The sequence below is a fragment of the Vigna umbellata genome, chromosome 8, assembly GCF_029865625.1.
Source record: "Vigna umbellata cultivar VRB3 chromosome 8, Vumbellata_1.0, whole genome shotgun sequence".
Classification (NCBI taxonomy): Eukaryota; Viridiplantae; Streptophyta; class Magnoliopsida; order Fabales; family Fabaceae; genus Vigna; species Vigna umbellata.
In genome coordinates this window covers 48,501,528-48,525,612 of record NC_142172.1, presented here as the reverse complement: position 1 = coordinate 48,525,612, position 24,085 = coordinate 48,501,528, and the positions used below count along the sequence as shown (strand labels likewise).

Genomic DNA, 24,085 nt, shown 5'->3' with positions numbered 1-24,085 from the left:
TTTACAATTTTTTTTTATAATATCAGGCACCTTTTTTCATTCCACACCCAATCATTTATTAATAATAATTAATGCCATCAAATCAGTTTTATTTCCTTAGTTTTATGCATAAACATTTCTTTCACTTCTAATAATTATCAAACCTTGCGTTATAAATAAAGCACAATTACTAAAAAATCTTTGACTTTTTAATGTTGATTTAAAAATAAAATAAATGAGACACTTTTTATTTCTTAACTTGGTAGGAAAGAAAATGAACGATGAGTGGAGAAGGTATCTGTAGCCAACTGTTACTTTTTCTATTTCTAATTTTCTAATTTATAATTTTATAATTTTATATTGTGTGGGAATGAAAATAAGACCTTTTCTTTAATTTACCATTATTTTAGGACCTGAGAGTACTGATTATTATTTATTTTTTGCTTTTAATATTGGTGTCGACCGTTGTAATAAAATTGGAGCACATGCTTTTGGATTTTCTTATATTGAAAGAGAATCTGTTCAACTAAACCACTAAAATAACGGCTATATTTTTTCTTTCCAATTAAAGTCATTGCTATCTAAATAAATACCCGAAATAATTCCTTTTTAAAATTAAAAAATAAGAAAACTTCGCAAGAATAGCAAAATTTAATAGAAAATAAAAACTCAAAGTTTGACAATTGAAATAGTATTATTATTATTCATCTTAGCTAACATGAATTATAGGGAGCCAAAGTAGCTTACTTTTTTGACAACTCCACCCGTATATTATTAAAGTTAAATTGTTTTTTAAAATATAATTATTTTAATTATGAGAGAAACGAAACTTCAAAATGTTTTTTCTATTTAAAAATAGGCTTTATTTATCACTCATAAGACAAAACTTTATTATGTTTATATTTAATACGAGATAGGATTTTCTTAATATTTCATTAAATAAAATATTTATAATTTAAACCCTAAATATACATTATTATTACTTAGATACATGTTTCCTATATTGTTTATTTTAATTATTGTATTATTGTAGGATTAAAATATTGGTAAATTATGAAATTGTTTTATTTTTTAATTAATTTTTATATATTTTTTATATTCCATTGTTTACTGTCAAAGAGTTGACAAATTTTTTTTAATGAGTTGAAAATACATATCTCAGTCGACTCACATTTTATGAGAAAATCCAACCTAATTATTCATTTTACAAACGCAAATCATCAAATTTAATTAAGATACCTACACCTATACAATAGTTTAGTTTAAATTTTAATATATTTTTGCTGAGGGAATTTGATCTTATAAAATAAGCTGAAATTGATAGTTATCAAGTTTTTTTTTAGGAACATGAGAAACTTAAATGAAAAAATTGACACTGATATTAAAAATTCCTGTACCATCAAACACTTTCTATTTAATAAGTCATTAAGAAAATAACAACATATTTTAAAATTATAATAGTAATTGGCTGGAAAAGCCGACCCGCACAGTTGGGTTAGTTAGTTGAAAAAGAGAGATTAATATATTGAATAATCATTGGCTTTAAGCTGTACCTTGGTGACCAATTGGTCATGGGCTTAATAAGAGAAAGTTGAGTTTTTAAAGAGATAACCTCAGATAAAGGTGGGAGGTGATAAGGTGGGGAGGTTTGGGAAAGATGGAAGTAAGAGACGAGGAAGAGAGTGAAAAACACTTATTCAAAGTAAAAATTGTGTCTGTCTATAGTTAGTCATATCAGCTGGTTTTTAACATTGTGTTAATTTTGTAAGATTAAAATCAAAATTTACTTAAGAAGAGAACTAAAATATATCCTATTTGAATGGACAAAAACCAAAATCATTTAATAGGACAGACACTAAAAATATATTTAATCATTTTTTAAATACTAAAAATATATTTAATCATTTTTTAAATACTAAAAATATATTTAATCATTTTTTAAATAGTAAAAGTCAAATATGGTCACTGGCTTATGTTAAAAAAAGTATAGTTTTTAACCAATAATATTATTCAGTGAGTTTGTTGGTCTAAATGTTTTTTAATAAAATAATTAGATTTATGTATTTTATTTATTTATACAGTAAAAATAAAAACACATGTGCGCTATATGTGTATAAACTTTTTTATAATTATAAAAATAGATATAAATATCTTTAACAATTTGATTATAGATAATTTTAAATAATTTTTGTTTATTTAAGTTATAAATTGTTAAAATTAAAAAAACTAATTAAGTTCAGAAAAATAATTTCTTGAAAGATAATATTATTCTTAAAAAATATTTAAAAGATAAATTTGGTAAAGAACACTAAAAAGGAAATTCTTTTGTATATAGATATAGATAGATGATTTTATTATTTTAGAGCTGAGTAATTTTTTCCATTTATGATGTAAATCTTATTTATTTCTAAAGTAATCAATTTGTAAAAAATATTTATTTAAAATGTAATCAAACAGTAAATTATCTAAATAACATGAAAAATCCTGAAGTATATATATCTTGTAACATCCCAAAATACAGTAATTACCTTCATAATTAATTATAATTAACAATAAACATTTCAGTCTTTACATTAATAAAACGAGGTTCCAAAGCCGAACGACTTTAATACAAAATTAACGTGCACGAAGCGGAAACAGGGAAAGTCTAGAACAAACGGTTTTACAAAATATTTAACCGAACGTCAAAATGGAAACTAACATTTACACTCCTAACATAAACGAGCGTTCTAAGGCTCGGCTTTGACTTCCACCTCGACCAGATTTTCTTCTTCAATGACGTCTTCCAGAGTGGCCTCGCCTTCTGCTCACATCCACACGGATGATCATTGCAAGACAGGACGAACATACATATACAATGGACAACACAAGGAAAAACGAAAGGGTAAGCTTAAGTAATTTAATTTATACATCAACATATACGCTAACATTTCAATTCACACAAGCACATAACTCAACATATAACATCATCCGAAATATATATATATATATATATATATATATATATATATATATATATATATATATATATATATTCTAGACCGATCGTCCAGACTGTATGAATCTGTGTAGTTACAAGCGTCCTTGCACCCGAGTGATGTAGTAACTGGGATACACCAAACAGCTGCCACTCGAGGTTAGTCCGTTCTTACGTCGCCCATGTTAACTTATGGACTAAGGACCTCCTGCCGTTCCCACACATGACATACTCCCTCTACATGAGGATGAGTACTCACGGAACATCAGGATGGACAGCAAGTCTTAACTTATCCACATTCATACTTTACCAAATTTAATATTCAATAAATGTAAGAGTCGTTCCTCCCTGGAACGCTCGTTCAAATTCCATAATCGTATAATCATTCAATATAGTGTTCACACGTCAACATCTTATAATTTATCATCATCTTTAACTTCAGTTTTAAAAGTATAAAATAACGAACGTTCATACTTCTGAAGGACGAAGACGAACGCTAAGAACTAGATTTAGAAGATTTGCTGTCAATCAGAATAACTTAACACCTACTTATACGACGAACGTCAAGGCTACCCGAATCAGTTGAACGAACCGACTCTTAGAGATACAAAATGAATGTTCAGAATAATTTAGGTACAAAGACTCTAGACCAATCCAAATGGATAAATATACAACAAGACAATTATTTAATTACACTGAGAACAATCGGTTTAAATGGATAGACTGCCAGTCAATGACCGAACGCAACAATATACTTTTACTAATATTTTGGACGAACGCTATTTACGCTCATTTAGAAATCAACAGTAAGGACGAGCGTTCGGTATAAGACCGAACACTACTTAGGATGAACGCTAAGTAGATGACCGAGCACTAATTAGGATGAACGCTTAGTCTAAGACCGAGAGTTCATTAGAACGAACGCTAGGTATACGACCGAGCGCTGCTTATGACGAACGCTAGGTATAAGACCGAGCGTTACTGATTTTAAGGTATAAGTTATTCATATACTGCTAAGCTGAACCGAGCGTTCACACCTAGCATTTCACAAGAGGACGCTCGTTCTCGATCAGAGTTCTTTCCGAATGAAAGAATTCCATTTTAAGTCATTTACTAGGAAACCGAACGGTATAAGACCGTTCAACGACGAGCGTACATTATCAAAGTAAGAATTATCCTATTTAGATTTTTCATCTATTCTAACTCAACAATTCTCATACGATTCATAATCTTATAATTTCATATTCATCATTTAATTCACATACTTTATAGAATTCATATTAACAACTCATACTATACAATAATCATCCATTTTCCAATTCATACGTATCAACCAACACATACCATATTCATTCATGCATAACAGCGATCGTTCAGGCAAACTCAAACAGCATACATGTCATACAGTCAATTCATATCATACTTGCACACAACATCCAAGTATAAACTAAATTAATAAGCTTCCCTTACCTGGATAGCAGTGTACGTCTAACAGTATAACTTGGACTTGCCCAACCATGGCTTTCTACCCTCCACGATCTTTCTTACGCTCTCCAACTAAGTCTAACCAAGGAAAATTCAGAGAACTCAGTTTATACCCTTGCATGCAACTGAATATTAGTTTGCATGTATCACAGAACCAAACGTCTAGAGTCAAATGACTTACCGGTTACAGAACTTGGATCTGTTCGGTTCAGATTGAAGCTCACGTTGCAGAGAATGTTCCTACGGTTCTGAAACGTGATCGGAGAAGAGGGTGGTGAGTTACAGTAGATAGAAGTTGAAGGATTCTAGAGAGAAGGTGGAGAAAAATGAAGAGTTGAGTTCTGAGGAAGAAGAAGAGTGCGTGCAGGTGAGTGAGAGAGTTTTTCGAAAATTCAGTTTTGTTCAATCCACGTCCGTTTGAACGAACGTCTCCTCTGCCGACACCTGCACACCCACTTCTGACTTTGGAAGCTTCTAACGTGACAAATGGCACTCGTGCATGCAGTGCTTAGTGGGTTTTAATTAGCCTGAGCAGTGACATGGTGTGCAATAATTGTGATTTGACATATATTTTGCAGTGCTGAGGGTCTTACATATCTACTTTGAATATGGTTTATTGTGCATGTAATTTTTTTTCTATTGTTACAACCATTCTTTTGTAACTGTAAAGTAATATACACACGCAAATGTTGAAATTATGTTTTCACAAATAAATAATCATTATTTTATTAATATAAAGTAACATATATAAGAGAATTTATCACAAAGTATAATTATTTAAAAAGTCATAATAATAATAATTTCAATTGAATCAATATTCATTTTTTAATTTATTGAGTAATTCTAATTTTTATTTTTTAAAATTAATTTTTATCATCTAATTTTTAAAAGTTTAAGAATAAAAGTTTTGAGTATTTTCTATACTAAATAAATTTAATATTGAATGAATAAAAGTATAATTTTTTTTGGAAACTTATTAATAAAAAAAAAAATAGATTAATTATACAAAAGTTTAACAATAACAAGTAACGAAATGAAATTATTTAAGAAATTAAAATTAAAAAGTTTCTTGCTCAAAGGGACAAAGGAATTTGGGGAGATATAAAGCTTGTGCGGCATCAAACCTTGCTCAACTTCACACATTACAGAGAAGAAGCAGAAGAAGAACAAGAAAACGAAGAAGAAGAAGAAAACAAGAAGAATTAGAATCCGACATGGAGTGCGTATTCGGATTGGTCGGAAATGGGTTCGCGATCGTGGTGGCGGATTCATCGGCGGTGCACAGCATCCTCGTTCACAAGTCCAACGAAGACAAGATCATGGTCCTCGATTCCCACAAACTCATCGCCGCTAGCGGTGAACCCGGAGACAGGTATCTAGGATTAGGGTTTCCTCTCCCACTCTTTTTTAATCTTCTTCTTTTCTCTCACTCGCTTTCGTTTTAGGGTTCAATTCACAGAGTACATTCAGAAGAATGTCGCCTTGTATCAGTTCCGTAACGGCATCCCTCTCACCACCGCCGCCGCTGCCAATTTCACACGTGGAGAACTTGCCACCGCTCTACGCAAGGTATCTTCCAAACCCTAGTGCCCATTCTTTTAACGTTCGTAGGTTCTGTTTGTATTAAGTGCTCACGAATCAGCATATAAAACTAACTGAGCTTCTCCTTAGCCCTAAATCAATTTATGCACTTAACTTCTGTAGAAGCTATCATATCTGATTCCTCCGATTTAGCTCATGGGAGTTTGATTCATTTTGCATTCTTACTCGGTGTTTATGGAGAAGCTTCTCCAAACAATGCCTTGGCTATGCAATTAATTTGGTGTCTCAAATATTAATCTGTCTTTTTGTTTAGAACCCCTACTCCGTGAACATCCTTCTTGCTGGTTATGACAAAGAGACTGGTCCTGAACTGTACTACATTGACTACATTGCAACCCTTCACAAGCTTGAAAAGGGGGCTTTTGGTTATGGCTCCTATTTTTCGCTCTCAATGATGGACAGACACTACCATAGTGGAATGTCAGTTGAAGAGGCAATTGATCTCGTTGATAAGTGCATTATGGAGATCAGATCCAGGCTGGTTGTTGCGCCACCCAACTTTGTTATTAAAATTGTTGACAAGGATGGTGCAAGGGAGTATGCGTGGCGTGAATCGGTCAAGGACACTCCTGTTCCTTCCGCTTGAGTAACCGTCCCTAATTCTCATCGGACTTTATTCCATCTGCCTATGTTTTTATCCTTTTTACAATTTTTTTTACTGGTCTTGTAATGTCTCTGAAAATCATGGTCTATAGATGATGCACTTAAGTAAGACAGTTTATCATTTGAATTAATATGAACGATGACTAGTTCTCTGCCAGAAATGAATTTATTGTGAGGTAGGCTTGATTTTTATGGATGTGGGTACTGGCTCCTCCTTGTCTTTGCTGTTGTGGAATGATCTTTCAAGTGTTGTATTCACCCCAGGATTTTAGTTATTTAGGATGTTGGCCAATCTTACCACAGTACAGTAGCAAGTTGTGCAGATGCAGTCGTGTTGGAAAATCATTTGAGAAAAATGTTTAGATAACTCAGTGGTAATGGTTTGTGTGTGTCTGTTTAATAACATTCATTCGTTTAATTACCGTTAACAAATTAATATGCTTGTTTATAGAAAGTCCCACTTTCATTTTCAAATAATAAGTATAAATTTTAAACTAAGCAAGGCTGTCACACCCAACAATGTCTAAGTCCACCATACTGGCTTTCCGCATCAAGTTTTATGTATTTTTAATAGAAACTAAATGAATACTATACGATCCATTTTAGTGAATACATTACACAACCCCTTTAGATTTCCAGTGATTGAGTGAATTCCACTAACTAAAAAATGCATGAATCCACAGTGAATCTGTGTGTATCTGAATGATATCTCCAAACAGCCTCTGCATAAGCTTTAGGATGCTGAGCAGATGAAGAGGAGAACAGTTTACCTTGGCCAGGTGTTCCTTTAAGGTAGTTAAAGAAATTGTATGCTTGTTCATTTGAGGAACTTTTAGGTTAGCCAAGATATTGAAAGTAAGAATTTTTTGGCCTAGAAATGATAACGTATTGCAACCTTCCAAGCAGTTTATGATATTATGAAGAATTTGGTGGTAGCACCTTCATGGGCACTTCCCTTCATTCCATTAGCAGAAATGGTGGTTTGCAATGAAAGAAAAGAGTATCCTCTAGCATCGATAATACATATTTTCCTTAGAACAGATATATTCTTTGCTTGGAGTTAAGCTAAATCAATGCCTGAGAAAGTGCTTCAAGTTGCCAAGGGTTGTGTTTGGGATGTTTTCTTGAGATGCTGATTTGCTTGGTTGCAATTGGACTTAGCCTAATTATTATAATATCGCCCACAAAGAGCATTAGAGCTACATAACTTGGCCCCAATTCGAAATTTGGTGAGATGAATAATTAGATTTAGATTGATTGAGTGAGCCTTGGTCAAGGATAGCCGCTGAAATCTTGGTAGACTATTCTCTAGAGGCCTGGTTCAATCCATAGATGAACATGTGTAATTTAGAGACTGTATTATCCACCTCAACCTTCTCGAAAAGATTGCCTACAAAAGCATTCTTGATGTATACTTGAAGTAATTGCCAGCCTTTTATTGCTGCTGCCAAAGACAAGAACCCTTATTATGGTTAATTTTACAACTGGCTTAGGTGTCTGAAATCTATGCCAACTTGTTGATCGAATCCCCTTAGCTATCTTGACTTAAACCTTTCTGAAGTGCTAGCTGCCTCGGTGTCAACTTTACTGATCTATCTGCAACTTATTAAATTTGTGCCATAAGGTTGGACAATAGACCATGTATTATTTGTCTCCTAGGCTGATTACTCTTCTTGCATGGTTACCTACCATTTAGGAAACTCGGCAGCTTTTAGGGATATAAAACAGGTTCGTGGGTTTTGGATACTTACGTTCCAAAGGATTTTTATACGAGTGACAAATTATCATAGGAATTGTGGTTAAGTTATAGGACAGTATTGTACTGATAGTTCTGGAGGTAAGTTCTTGAACAGAAATAAACAGACCAGTCCACATTTAAGAGATGCTGGTACTTTCTTTCTAGCAAAGCACTGTTAAACCTTTCGTAACATTTTAATGAAAGTATTACAAGAAACTGAAAATAATTATTGAAGGTGAAGACACAAGGTGAAACACGTAATTGCCTTGTTACAAATCAAATCACCTTTGGCAATCATCTTCAAGGATGTGTCACTGACTGAAATAAGTTTGTCAGTAAAGGATGGAGTATAGTAAAGGAGTGAAGAAGCCTCTTTTAGAACTATTTGCTTGAATATAATACGCGTCTAATTTTGATTCGGTAAAACGACATTTAATTTGAAGTTTCCCTTTATTATAATTTATATTTGATGAGTGGAAATCACTCGTAAACAGTACACGAGATAGATGCAATATTACATTGCAGATTTTATATCAAAAGAACGTCGATTAATATTATATTCATATGTATATTAATGGAGTGAGCAAAATTTAAAAACAAGCCAGGATTGTAAAAGCTTGAATCCTAGCATATGTTATACAGGACTCTACTCAAGCTGCTAAATTGAGTACAGTGCTAAATTAGAAAGTGCTAAATTGATTTGCCAATTATCACAGAATTTTTAAACAATTTGCAGTTAGTAGAAATTTTAACCAATTACCATAGCTTATTATATATCATATAATAATAGTTATAATTTATAGGTACCAAAATGAAATAAAAAAATAAAACGAAAGATAATAATCGATTAGTACACCATTGTCACCAAAATAACATCAAAATTCGGATTAAGTACAAATACCGATAGTCCGGGACAATTATCACTGAGCAGTACGGTTTAATTGACGAATGTATGTTATCTTATAATCAAGGATAGAATAATGTCCTTGATTGCATTTTGTCGGTACAAAACCGTTTGAAAAGGAAATATTACTCATTTATTTAATTAACATTTAAAAATAATTTACATTGAACCAAAAGATAAATATAAATAATAATTTTATATACATTTTAGGTACATGATAAAATGGCATGATCCGGATTCAATAAAAAAGAGCATTTTAGAAAGCTCTCTACAATTGGTTAAGTAAATCTCTAGTTTAAATTTTGGGAATAATTTGCTTGGAATTTCGAGTGAATTATTGGATATCGGATTAGGTAATTTGCTTGGACATTGGAAGAAATAAGTGCTAAACCAAAAAGGAGGACAACAGAAATCGTAGGATTTTATCGTTCAATCCAAACTTATGTTTATGCTCAAACTCATTAAATATGATTGAAGCTACAGGAAGCCAAAATTATGACCAGCTTGCACTGTGGTCAAAACTGAAATGAGTGCAAAAAACCCTGATCCTATTAAAGCTAAAAAAAAGTGACAACTTGTTAATTCAGCCTCTGCTTACTCTTGGTTCTTCTCATCTTTGCCTTAAATCTTGATTTCGCCATCAGAGTCTGTACTGTATTTGCAAAGTTCCCGACAGCCATTAAGACCAACAAAACACCGCAAAATATTACCTGCCCAAGAGTTTCTATTATTATAAGTCTAAGGCTAATCTATGCAACAAAGTATTATTGGATTTATTTGCTTCTGTTCCAATCAACAAATTGATGAACGAGCGAAGAAAGCAAACACAAACAAACTAGTACCTGCCACTCAGAAACAACCCCAACAACTGCAGTCCGGAGCAACAAAAGTCCAACATATGCCTCAAATCCCTGAACCAAGATAGGAGCACAAATATGTTCCATAAGTGTCAAACATATATTATGTTCAGGTCAATGACTTTCAGGATGTGACTAAAAACACAACTTCCGTTTTAAAGCAAATTAACACAATATTTGCTTCCCAAATAATCATCTGTCGCACAACACAATATAAATCATGAACATTCTAGGAACTTTAATATCAAACAAGAATATAACTAATGTAACATATATCATAGCAGCCATTTTGTTACCTGCAACGTGAAGAGTATGGGACACAACAACCACAATTGGCCGTCCACGCCAGCTGTTTCCCCCCACACAACATCCATCCTCTTAGCCTAAAATAAGAAAAACACAGATTAAAACTATATATCTATTTTTAGTCCAACTCTTTGATTTAACTACAAAAATAATGCAACAGGGAAAATTTTTAATCATATGATTGTAAACAAATTTGTAAAGTTATGAACAGACTTATGTAACAGCAAATAGTGAGTCAAAGAGTTTGTCTGATGGCGGGTAAAATATAACTACAATAGGAAAGGAAAAACACAAGTAAAGAAATAGTATTTTCAATGCTGGCACCTTTCCCAGTGCAATACGAGTGTAAAGTCTTTGGCGTTGATATCTATTTTGCAAAAGCATTGCAACTCCTTGCATCATAGCCCACTGTAAGAAAAGTTGTACACCTCTCTACATGCATTATTGAAACATGAATAATAGTTACAAAACGAGCAAGTAAAAGGAAGAAAAACCTATATTCACAGGCGTAGGAGACTAACCTGCTTTTTTGAACAATCAGGCTGTCCTTTAATCTCCCAAGTGAGACTTACGAGGGCCATTATCATAGCACAATAATGATGATATATCCACCTGTAACCGTACAATAAGTTTATTTGCCAAGAGATTCTCTTCCATGTAAACCAATCTTAACACTCCACCCTCCCCCAAAATGTCATGTAAGGGTGACCACGCAAACTAAATACAATTCCTCTCGTTTGTAACTTTCTCTCTAAATGAGGAGAAATTTTAGATGGGAATTGAAATTAAGAAATGTAAGATACCATCTTGACAGAAAATGTCAGAAAAAATTATTAGCTCTAAGTGTTATAATTAATTGCTTTGTAAAACAGACATCGCAACGCACTAAAGAACCAAGCTAAGAAAAGTCTGTCCTGCAAAATATACGAAAGAATAAAGCACAGAATATCTGCCATTTGACAACATTCAACTGAAACCAAACACCAACCAAAATAACAGTTCTGGAACACCACTATATTCTGCTAACCAGGAAAACCTCAAAAGCAGCTGGAGGAAAATGACCTTTAAGTCAGATGCACATATCCAACACTCTACAAATAGTGCAAACAATTAATTTATCTCTAGTATGGACAAGCTACCTGACAACAGAAAAAATTATATTCCAATTCGTTAGATAGATTTTGTAACACTACAAATTTCAATTGAAAGTACCTTCTGATGCCTACAAACACGTCAAAGAATCAGTGTTAAAAGTCTTATTGTATCACAATACCAAGACATCAATTTAGTGGTTGCTTAAGCAGTGCACCGAGATATTTGGGAAGGTTCAAGAAATGGAGATCACAAGTATGTGACCATTAAGGTGGATACATACAAATTATAATTTCACATCATCATGATTATTCATCTCAAATTTTGTTAAAATTGAACAACAAGGTGATTAAATGATTCATATTCTACTATATTTTTTAAAAGTAAACATATCGATTTTATTTATATAAATGAGGCATCAAATAATTTTATATCAATAGAAAATTGTGTATATCATATCTATGTGAAAGGAACTTTGATCTAAATGTGAGTTTCGAAAAGCATTGTCCAACTGAAAAATATTGAGTGGTGTAGTATTTGGTGAAAGTTATATCATTGTAATTTGAGCTCTCCCCATGTAATAAATGCATACACACACACACACACATATATATATATATACACACACACATACATGTTTTTAAGTATGTACGTATATCTATGTATATGAATGTTTTTGTGTATACTGTTTGAACGTGTTACATATTTTGGGGAATATCTCCTATTTAGGGCTCCTTTTCTCTATTAGCAGGATTGATTTGTATTGTTTCTTATTTTCCTTCCTAATATTAACAATTGAACACAATCTATGCATAACTAGTTATGCTAAGCTTTTCCTCGAGCATCTAGCCAGTCCTTATGTTGGGCCGCCTATAGATATATAGTTCTAGGTGTGAAGGGTGCGTTAAAATTCACATCAAGAAGGAAGGTATAAACTTCCCCCGTTGAGCTAACTTCTAGGGTATAATTAGTTATGCCTAATCCATTTCAAATATAGTACTGAAACCTCAAAGTTAAAGTGGTGTAAATTTCAAACCTTGTGCCCCATTTTAATAAAAAGTTGAATTCCAAAACAAGATAGGTGGATGTGCGCATTATCCACACTTTAAGTGCTGTGGGCCTCTGTGGGATTGTGCTAGAGCTGTAAAACCATTCATGTATCTTTACCTAATAGCTTAAGTTAGGATAGTTGGTTCATGTACAAATTGCAAGGTAACCACAATAGCACAGATGAAAATACTGTAAAGAAACAAAAAGCAATGGATCCCTAACCAAAATTCTTTTAGGAATGAAATGGAATCGTACTATTGCAGTACCTTCCAAAGAAATAAAAGAAAAGAGTGGTGAAGAGATAAATCAAATAGAATAAATCCTACAATAACATCCACAGCCACACTAATAAAACCATATTTGCTCTTCATCAGCTAACTACCTTCACACTATGGAAACTTCTATGACTCAATATGCTTAAAGCTTAATCCTTCCTCTCTAATAGGCTTATGGATTACACACACAACCCAACTAATTAAATAATGTCTTCTACTATCTACCACAGCACAGCTAAGTTGTAGAGTATGAAGGGTAGAATAATAATCAATAATAACAGTAAAACAGTTTTAAATTATTTGATTAAAGAACAACAAAGCAACGAGCATGAATATTATCCATTAATTAACTATTATCCATGCAAACATTGGGTTTAATGACGGTACCAAGGACGAATATCACTTCCGTTGACTCTCAAAATGTTCTCTCGCAATGCCAAACCAGTGTAAAGGAAAAGCAGCCAGGCCTGATCATGACAATGATAATACTCAATGACAGGATACCAACAAATATTTCATCATATAAGCAGGTAAATACTGGCATGACATCAAACAAGAGCAATTTTAAAGAAAATACCTGGTACATCTGAACAGGAAAAGCTGGCAAGCATCCAGCCCAAACCCAAGATCTTAGTATAAGCAGGGTTGACGGAAAAAGCAAGAAAAGCAGGGCAGTTCTATCCTGGACAAAAGAAGTAGCATTTTCATAAATGTTAAACATTTTTTCTGCATGGCAATAGGTGTTTGTGTGGATCAGGGCAGTAAATGGCAGAATTTCAATGTGCAGAGCAACAAGTTGTGTTTCGAACTATTGTGATGATGCAACCTTTAATGCTGATTTTGTGAACTTTGATTCCCATCCCCACCCCAATTAATCTTGTGCTTCCTCACTTATTTGAGCTCTAACATTTTCCAGCAAATCCACTGTCATGTTGTGCTTTTGCCAGAAACTCCTGTTCCGTTCAATCTCTGTTCTCAAGGTTTCATAAGGCTTGAGTGCGCTCTTCATGACTTCCTATGTTTTTTTGTCCTCCTAGAGTTAAACTTATTTAAAATTTAATGCTGTACTCCACGTACTCCTTGACCTTCGCAGTTAATTAATGTGAATGGTTAATGAGTATTTCTTCAATGTTGGGTAATGTTTTGGTTTCTGAGCATTTATATGATTGTGGTACAAATTATTCATATCTTATACATAATATTTGTATGGCGCTCATCAATCTACCCTTTATCCTGTTTCAGGGAAGACCACCCAACACCGCGGAAGACCACCCAACACCGCTGTCTGGGACCAACAACTACAGCACACAGATTTACCCAATTTCATGTCAACCATGTTATTTTCACGCAGCACCTTTTCTTTCTTTTACAATAGTCATTTTAATGCAAACAAACTCTGCAAGGATAAATAAAAGAATTGTAAACAAAAAATATAAAATCAATCAAGCATGCAATTTCGCATAACCACAAGACAAAATTCGACATCCTCCACAAAAGGATTTCAACAAGCTGCATGCCGCGACGGTGAATCAAGGACATCAATCAAGATGAGAACGATAGGAAAAACATAACTACATGAGAAAATCCTATAGCACAAAAAAAGTAAAAGCGTGGTCTAAAACTGTAAACAATTTTTGACATAGCCATGTAATTGCGTGAAACTAGGCAAACGGCAAATGTTCACAACTAGAAACGGTGCATGAGGAGAGAGAGAGAGAGAGGTATATGAGTACATATTTATACCCTGTAACTGTTGTATTCTTCTTTGACCTTGAGCTGAACATCCTTCTTGGAGGCACGCACGTTGATAGGTCCAAGAAACATCCTCAAAAAGCTTCCTAAAGCAATTGAATTCGAATCGATAACAAAAATCACATTACATGAAAAAAAAATGGATTGATTACTAGAGATGCGGAGAAAAGCTACCTTGTGCATGGCCAGGGAGAAGCGAAGAAGCTTCACCGTCGACGATGATGCATCTGGCTCTCTGCAAATCTTCATCCAACTGCAACCAAACAAAGAGATCCATCAAATGAAGGAAACAGCAATTGAATTGTGAGAGTGTTTGTGTGTGACTGATTAATTAACCTTATCGGCTAAAGACGGAGCGATGAGTTTGTTGGAGAGAAGAGAATCGAGAGAGGAACGGAGCGAGAGGATTCTGGAATCCACGAGACGGACACGCTGTCGGAGAGGTTCCTCGTCGGAGGAAACTTTAGAGATGTGCGCCGAAACTGCTTCCTGTACCTCCTTCGCTTCTTCGATCACACTCGCCACTGATTCCTCAATCGACGATTCTTCCATTGCAACGCTCACCCTCACGCTCACTCACGCACCCACCCTTACTGATACTGATACTGACACTGATACGCACCCACACGCAACGCAACAAACAACTCCACACCAATCCAATCTTACATTTTCCCTTTTTATTATTCTTAATTAATAAGCCTCACAGTTCAACCAATTAAAACCTAATTATATATTCAAATACTTCAATTCAAGCATCATTCCCTATTCCAATTTTTCTTAATCTCGAGTTAAAAAAAAATAGCAGACAAATTCTTATATGTTTTAAAACAATAATAATAATACAGTTTTACAAAAACATAACTAAATTTAATAAAATCGATTAATTAATTAAGTGGATCCCTTATAAAACCATTCTCGTGACACTGTTTCCTTTTGGAAATGCTTTTTCCTGCTACATGCTTTTTCACATGGTTGGATTTTGTTTTATATAATTTATTTTTGTGGATGTGGATGTGTTCTTCGATCTGCTTAGTAACTGGACAAAAATATTGAACCAAAACCCTGTTTAGGGCAAAATTCAGATCAAGCTCAAAAGAAAATAATAATTAATTGCTGAAATAATCATTTTTAATAGCTATTGAATTATTTAGTTTTTATAAAATAATTTTTTCGGAAGTCTAAAATTTAAAATATTTTCTTAGTCCCAACATCTACTTTAGAATAAAATGTTTTTTTTTATTCAAAGACATAATCAACTAGTGTTACATAATTATAGGAATAAAAATAATATTTTTAATTTTAGAGGGACTAACAAATTTAGAAGATCAAAATATGTTTCAGAGTAATTATAAATAAAATTATAGTAACTTTAAGTCATGATTATTTATACTTGTGAATACTTTTTTTGAGATTGCCTATACTAGCTTATTGTTTCTCTACACAAATTCAAGTATGTGCAAGATGATTACTTAATTAATTCCTAAGTCATGATTACTTATTGAATACTTTTTAATATATATTCTAAGTAGAAATTAAAACGAAATTAATGCGAAAATTGATGTTTTTTTTTCTTGGGAAACTGGTGCAAAATTTGATTGCTCGTATTTTCACATGTTTCAATTTGGCACAATGTATGTGTTTGACATGCAAGTGTCCACCATTCAATTTGAACCAATAAACATGTAATTTTTTATGTGAATAGATATTATAATATATACACTCCTATAACTCAAAATAGTATTTTTTTTTCTTTGTTCATGTAAGATCAATTAAATAGACCATAATTAATAATTACCGTTTTGTAAACAAATGTAAAAAAAAAAACATATTGAAGTCGAAATTAGTTATCACACACATGTTAAAAATATTCACAAGTATAAAGTAAAAAAATATAAATATACTAAAATTGATATTTTCTCGGGCGGTTTGTACGAAGTTTTATTTTTGGGATCAAGGTCAACATCAATATCACTATATTTATTAAAATGTATTATTAATGTAAAAATTTATCAATTTTACTAAAAATTAGTATCTGTCGAAGATTTTATGTTATCAAAATACAATAATTATTACTAATGACATTAGTGGCTCAAGTTGTTTGACTCTTGTTTTAAATAGTCCAATCAAATATCTACCGTTGAAAAAGTTGTTTCAGGACTGGTAGGAATCGAACCAACATCTACAGTAGTGCACTTCAGTTATGAAGAAACGATGAGGGAGTTTGGTAGTTGAGAACAAGGAAGAACATCCAGCAAAGTTTTAAAGATTATTTCAACTAATTAAAATCTGTTTACCTTACCATATTAGGTAAGACAATTAGCCAGCTGAAAAGAATTCAAAGACTACAATCTTAACTCTTTTAAAACCATGAAAGGATTTGACCCTTTTAGATTACTATCTTTACTCTTCTAAAATAATGAATCACTTTACAAAATCAGATTTCAATTATAGTAGTTCATTAAAACTGTAATACAATACATACAGTAGTATCTTCTCAATGATATTTATTGGGCGCACAATTTTTTTTAAAGTCAAATCAAATCCAGAGTCGCATGCTTAGAAGTTTCAAAGCCCTTTTATTAGGTATTCTTGTTGCACTATCAAATCTTGATTTTATGATGAGCATCCTTATGCACTCTTCATTTTATAACGTATAGCTCGCTCTTGTACTGGATTCCGTGTTAAAAATAAGTCGGTTTGTATTTCTGCTCCGATTTGAGACTTCCACTCAAATTTACAGCCATCCGCTTCGAAACTTTTGGGTTTTTACAAATATTACATTGTTCAACAAAAAAAGGTGGCATTGCACCTTATTACAGCCACAAGACGAAACCATAAGATGTCTTCAATCTGAATCATACGGGGACACTCCAAATATCAATACACATAATTTCAGATAAATAGCACCCTAACATGAAATATAATGAGGGTAAGAATCCCGGGAGCGTTAATATTTAAAACGGCCTAAAGTTGCATTCTTTGCTAAGCTACTTGGTAAACCAATAATCTACTTACTGCAAACATATTCAGGTTAAATAACAGCAACGGCACCTTAATATGGAGACTTACAAGCTGCCACCACTTCTTTGTCTTCCTCTTTGTGGTTGAACAAAAACAGTTGTTATGAAAGCAGCAACACATTCTTAGATCTTCAATGAAGAAATTGGGATTTTTTCGGCAGATGGATATGTTTCTTTGAAACCCAACATCTTGTTTATTGCAGCAATGTAGGCCTTGACACTCGAAACAACAACATCCATTCCGGCTCCACTCCCACTATAAAAAGAGAAATGTTATGTCCAAGGATCGTTAGAAAGGTCTAGATACACCGATGTAATTCACTTTAGAATTCATCATACCTAAATGTTCGAAGAACAGTCTCTCCAGTTGAAGCACTAGTAGTAGTAGCGGTACTTGTTTCACTCTCAGCACGAATTACAACCCGGGTAGTGGCAATTGCATCAATGCCTTCAGTTACTGCATTCATAGAGTACTCCAGAAGCGTTACCGGCTCCTGAAAAAAATATCAAGAGCTCCGGATTTATCCATCATACCAATCGTGATAACAATTCTAGTATAACTCAATTTCAAGACCAAGGCAAATCAGGAAACATCTAAGATTTACAATACTTGGCTATGGTGACTAGAATCACAGGTTTGGTGGCAATAATAAACCAAAAATATTATTGATGTGATGCAACGTGTCCAAACTTCGTAACCCAACAAGCAACAATGAACATATATACAATTCCAAACCTTCACAATCAAATCAATAGCCTTGTAAGCCGAATCCACGGGTCCTGTACCAACAGAACATGCAACATGCGTGCTACCATCACTGCTCAAAAGTTTGACAGTTGATGTCGAAAGACCAAGTGTTCCACAAGTCACCTGCACCAAATAGATATTAATTAGCTTATGTTTGTTCTATTGTTTCCATGCCATTATATCAAATTATATCAATTTACCTGTATATCACCAAGTTTCCAGACAGGCTCTGCTTGAAAAACTTCATCTGATACCAGTGCTCTGAGGTCAGCATCAGTTACCCTCTGATACAAAATAAAAGCACGTTCATCACCATCCATCCATTAGATACAGAACCCATTATCATATCCCGAAACTTTGATTCCATACAGAAAAGAGACACTAATTGTATTTATCTCTGACCAAATTAATTTCTTGATATCAAACATTGCATACCAAAAGACAACTAGTCCTAACTCATTCACTCGGCCCACAATAGCCTGATCTAATGACTTACATAGCACCATCAGTAACAATAAAAAGGGAAAGAAAATCATTGGCTCTAATTTACCTTTTTTTTCTCAGCCACTCCTTTAAAACGCCAAAATAAACTTTGAACTTGATCGTCATTAAGTTCATAACCAAGCTGAAAAGGCAGAGAATAATTCAAAACCCAGGGGGGAAATTTAACAGTTCAACCAAATATTTGTATACCTCTTCGAGTCGCTTTCTCAAAGCATGTCGTCCACTGCAAAAAAAAAAGGTAATAAAATTGTTCGTTATGAAGAGAAGATAAAAGACCAGACAAATTGATTGCACAAGGTATCAACAGAGAGCCTACAATGCAACAAACAACAAATAAAGAGGCATGTCCTTTTGAAATACATCTGAAAAGATACAGTATACGAAATATTAACTATTAGGCTACATATAAGTTCCATTATTAGATGCTAAATACCCTAAATGTCAGACAAAACACCGAATAAAGCAATTCTTTTGAAATGTTTAATAGATTAAAGTTGCCCTGGCTTTACAATAGCCTACAGTGACATCTAATACTATGAGCATCTTAGAGTAAGTTTCTGAATTCATGCATTGGAAGTATATAACTAAGTCCTCCATAGCTGTCAAGTGCCAAAAACATAAAATCCCTGAAGGTCAACCAACAGGCATGGAACAGACACGACAAACAAGTATGATGCTTCTGAGTATAAAAAATAAACAGGCTTAGAATCATCATTGCTTCCAGAGTTTCATCATTCCCAAGTCCAACCACTATCATTCATCAACTCAAATATAACCAGCATGATTGCACGATGAGGACTTGGATAGGTCCAGAAAGCTAGAGCCATAATGTTTTCTCATGTTAAGATAAGAGAACTCAAAATTCTACATCATCAGCAAGGCAACTTCCAGACCAACGTTTTGTAAGCCATGTTGTATCTGACAAGGAACATGTTCCAAATGTATGAATATAATTATGATGATAATAACAAGACACTTCACAATGTATCTATAGGATTTCTGTGTCTCTACCTCATGCGTGGGCTGTTCACTCCATACAACAATTTTTTTTAAGATGGAGTGAGAAACATTCTCAAACCCCAATAAGTGGTAAATACTACAGGGTTTTATAAAGTTGAAGAACATGGTGTAATATTTTGAAATTTAGATCAACATCAAAGATGACCAGCATTCCCTTGAACATGGGATTCTCACAGTTCCAGGCATAAATAATTCAGTTCACATTTTGTTTGGCAGTCAATTCTCACATTAAGCCAACTCAAAAGACTGGTGATAAACAAAAGATGCAAAAATAGTAAAACCATGCTTAAGATCACTCTGTAGTAGCTGTATAGAAGGATAAACTAAACTATCACTACAACTTGTTTCGTCATGTCATGCTACAGTAAACATTGTAATTGAACATATAAAAATAATACTTAGGAACTGATAAATTCTACAGAACTTAAAAAGAAAATAGGGATTAGCAGGGTGGATAAGATCCAGTCAGATATGTGTTCCAGAGAAAAGAAAATTACATACCTGAGCTTCCCCAGTACAATACCAGCTTCGTTGGTTCTTTCAAGCCCAATGTCCTCAGGGGATATAATTTCATATGTACCTTTGTGTTTTAGCATTCCATCCTACAACAATTTTCAAGAGAAAGGGCTACATCAAAGGACAGGTTTGATGAGGGCTTAAGGTCAAGTCACCAAAGAAATAACAGGTATGATTGCAAGTAAAGAACCAGATTTAAAAATATTTACCACAAACAGAGAGAACACTAAAGTGGTTTTCTTCTGCATTTTGTTTTGGTTTGAATAACTAAAGTAATTATAATCCTTTCATATGGCATCTATAGTAACTTTTTGGAACTCTGCCAAAAGTAAAATGCACTAGCACCAAAAACAGACAGAAGAAAGGTGCTGCATCCAGGAAAACAAAAAGAATGATGTTTGACTGTAACTTATTGTGAAGGAAATGGTCAAATTAAATGTTAATTCCGGTGTAGTTAGAATCATACAATGCCCGACATGATGCTATTTTATGGACAACAGTGGGTCAAGTTACTTCACCCAGTTTTGAAAGAACCTAAAAAGAAACTTTTTCGTTCTAATGGTTAAGTAAAAAGTGGGAGAAAGTGGTGATTTCCCCCTTTGGACCGAATATGACTCCACATCTGCGTCAATCACCTATTTCACAAGCTGGTTGGCATTCTTTGTTTCTCGTTTTTGTGTTCAACACATTTCTCCACTAATCTATTTGATTCTGGCCATGGTTCTGCAGTATAAGTTTCCTCTATGGAAGTCTCTTCTCTTCCTCTAAGACATGTCATTTTATCAGTCAGCAATTTGGGTATACAGGTTGGAAAAAGAGATGCAGCAGTAGCTAGTTAAAAGCTCATTTCGTGCATAAGAACACAAACTATAAACTGTCATACAATGGTAAGTAACAAGGTCTACTCCTATTACATAGATATGCATGGATATATGTATTTAGGATAACCAACCTGATGTATGCCACTTTCATGGGCGAAGGCATTAGCTCCCACAAGAGCCTTGTGTGGCTGTAACTGTAAACCAGTGTACTCTTCGACCTATAGGAAAAGGTCATGATAAATGGAACAATCAATAAAGGTCTTTAAAGGGGAGAAGAAATAACAGAGAGATCATTTTCAGATATTAAACCATCTTGCTCGTCAGAAAGATGTGCTTGGTATTAATTCCAGTGTAGAGATTGCCAGTGATATGTGCTCCGCATCTCAGTGCCATCACAACCTTCAAAACAGTAATAAACAAGTTTTGTAGCTCATAAACATCAAATGATCATGCTCCAGTAATATATGTTACTTACATCAACTGGAAAACAATAATTGGACCCTCACCTCTTCTAAGGAGGCATTTCCAGCCCTTTCGCCAATCCCATTAATCGTCACTTCCAGTTGCCTTGCACCAGCACGTGCACCCTGAAAGCAAGCATCCAAGAGCACACAAACTCAGAATCCACTTTCGTTCCATGCATTGTTAAAGACTTAACAACTGCTATGAACATACCTCGATGGTATTTGCAGTAGAAAGTCCAAGATCATTCTGGCAGTGGGTGGAAATAACAACGTTTTCAATTCCAGGAGTATTAGCTTTAATATCAGCAATCAACCTGCCAAATTCACTCGGCAAGTTTATACCAACAGTGTCAGGTATGTTAAGCGTTGTCGCGCCAGCCTTAATAACTTCTCCAAGAATTTCGTAAAGAAACTCCCTGTCCGACCTGATAAACAGTAAAAACACACAAAAAAAAAAAAAACCAACACTCAGTGTAGAAAGTGACACTGTTGATCAATGAACAATTCAGAGCATTAAGCACAAGGTTTTAAATCATATTGTGGGAAACAGGGGACAGTTGCTGCTAAAGTGGCCACCAAGTATTTATTTAACTGCAGTTAGGATTTTGTAGTATCCTTGATGTTGCAGGAATGCATACTCCAAAAACCTTGTCAATTTGACCTCATCGCGGACCTTATTTCAAACATTGATCGATCAAGCGTTAATTAAACAGTGGCAGAAAAAGTGATTATTTTAATGCTAACCTTCCAGCATCTTCAGGACTGAACTCAACGTCTTCACAGCCCAGACTGCGAGCGAACTTCACCATACTGCGAGCAGTCTCAATTACCTTCTCTTTGGACATTCTGAGCTTGTACTCCATGTGAATGGCGCTGGTGGCAATGAAGGTGTGAACCCTGGGCCTCTTGGCGTGCTTAACCGCATCCCAGGCTCTTCGGATGTCGTTCTCGTTGCAGCGCGAGAGACCGCAAATGACTGGAACGTAACCGTCGTCGTCGACGGCGTTTCCGACCTCTTGCGCGATCATCTTGACGGCTTCGAAGTCATCCTTGGATGCAGCGGGGAAGCCGGCCTCGATGATGTCGACGCCGAGTTTGGCAAGCTGGCGCGCCACGTCGAGCTTCTCCTTGGAGGTCATGGAGGCTCCCGGTGACTGCTCGCCGTCACGGAGAGTGGTGTCAAAAATGCGGACATATGAAGGGTCCGGAATGTGGTTGGGGATGTACGGAGGACGCTGCCGAGAAGAAGGTTCCGATTGGGAGCAGGAAACGGCGAATCGGGATTTAAAGTGGAGAGAAGAGTGTCTTAATGAAGTGTGAGGGAAACGGAGGGTGAGCAATACGGAGCTGTTATTGCGGTTGATATTGTGGTGGTGAGAGGAGGAGGGAATGAAGAGAGGGTTGCGAATAACGGTGGCCATGGATAAACCCTAGCAACAGAAAGCGAGAGATGAATATTCTGGAATTTTGAGTTGAGTGGTGGAAACACCGTGGTGGGAGCTCGGAGATATAGTGACTTGGTGGCGGCGCTTTTTCCTTTTCAGCTTAGTCACCTCTTACTGGTTTTAGATAGCGGCAGTGACGTGGAACCAATAAACTGTAATTTTTGCCACTCTTGCTGCGCGTAAAATAAAAAATTATAAAATACGAAAATTCGTAAGGATCACGGTAACTTGCATTATATTTTTCATTTAAATTAAATACTGATATTATATGAATGATTTGAGTAATGGTATTGTCAAAGTATATTTTTTTAATAATTTTTACAATGATATGGTCTTATCAAATTTTTTTACATGACATGTATGATAAGACTGACAAAAATCTTAACACATAGACATTACTTTTGTCCAGATAAATTAATTAAATAAATTGGTAGATGATAGATAGTTGGATTTTGTAACGAGATATGATACGTTGCTCCTTTTTGTGACACGGTGTAAGGATTGACATGCTCCTAACATTTCAAGATTATTTTAACCTTTTTTAGTTTATCACTCTCTCCCTTTTTTATTATTTGTTTTGATAGTACTTTATATATGATTATAATTTAATGTTTTAAAATTATGAAATAAGACATTCTTTTTCTGGCCTGTCACATGTCTGCCTCATGCATGAGACATGATCAGAATAGTAGGATATCATTTTTTTATCATTATGAAATTTTTACATAAATAAAAATATAATAACTTGTTATCTTATTAAGATTAAGATTCTTACTTTCTATATTTATACCTTATAAGAAGTATGAAAATATAAATTAATTAATAACCAAGTAAAAAATAAATTATAATTCACAAGAAAACAATTAATATTATCTTAAACTTAAAAAAAAATTAAACTAATAAAATATATTTCAAAATTTAAATAAT

General features: G+C 34.1%; 3 protein-coding genes across 3 annotated transcripts; 1 reads left to right on the top strand and 2 right to left on the bottom strand.

Moving 5' to 3' along the window:
- Positions 1-5,551: 5,551 nt before the first annotated feature.
- On the top strand, positions 5,552-6,838 carry LOC124834444 (proteasome subunit beta type-2-A). Its single transcript, XM_088097709.1, has 3 exons — positions 5,552-5,813; positions 5,887-6,010; positions 6,297-6,838. The coding sequence occupies exons 1-3, from the start codon at positions 5,656-5,658 to the stop codon at positions 6,627-6,629; spliced, it is 615 nt and encodes a 204-aa protein (XP_087953835.1). The 5' UTR covers positions 5,552-5,655; the 3' UTR covers positions 6,630-6,838.
- Positions 6,839-9,685: 2,847 nt separating this feature from the next.
- On the bottom strand, positions 9,686-15,297 carry LOC124834443 (uncharacterized). The gene is made up of 10 exons (XM_047309130.2): positions 14,957-15,297; positions 14,795-14,873; positions 14,612-14,706; positions 13,446-13,550; positions 13,256-13,335; positions 10,973-11,063; positions 10,776-10,883; positions 10,442-10,528; positions 10,131-10,199; positions 9,686-9,998 (listed from the first exon to the last, which is right to left on the bottom strand). The coding sequence occupies exons 1-10, from the start codon at positions 15,170-15,172 to the stop codon at positions 9,867-9,869; spliced, it is 1,062 nt and encodes a 353-aa protein (XP_047165086.1). The 5' UTR covers positions 15,173-15,297; the 3' UTR covers positions 9,686-9,866.
- Positions 15,298-17,301: 2,004 nt separating this feature from the next.
- LOC124834440 (2-isopropylmalate synthase 1, chloroplastic-like) lies at positions 17,302-23,274 on the bottom strand. Its single transcript, XM_047309122.2, has 12 exons — positions 22,458-23,274; positions 21,925-22,138; positions 21,756-21,836; positions 21,559-21,648; positions 21,381-21,467; positions 20,414-20,514; positions 19,082-19,115; positions 18,939-19,013; positions 18,589-18,672; positions 18,377-18,511; positions 17,980-18,134; positions 17,302-17,896 (listed from the first exon to the last, which is right to left on the bottom strand). The coding sequence occupies exons 1-12, from the start codon at positions 23,132-23,134 to the stop codon at positions 17,764-17,766; spliced, it is 1,866 nt and encodes a 621-aa protein (XP_047165078.2). The 5' UTR covers positions 23,135-23,274; the 3' UTR covers positions 17,302-17,763.
- Between the last annotated feature and the right edge of the window lie 811 nt (positions 23,275-24,085).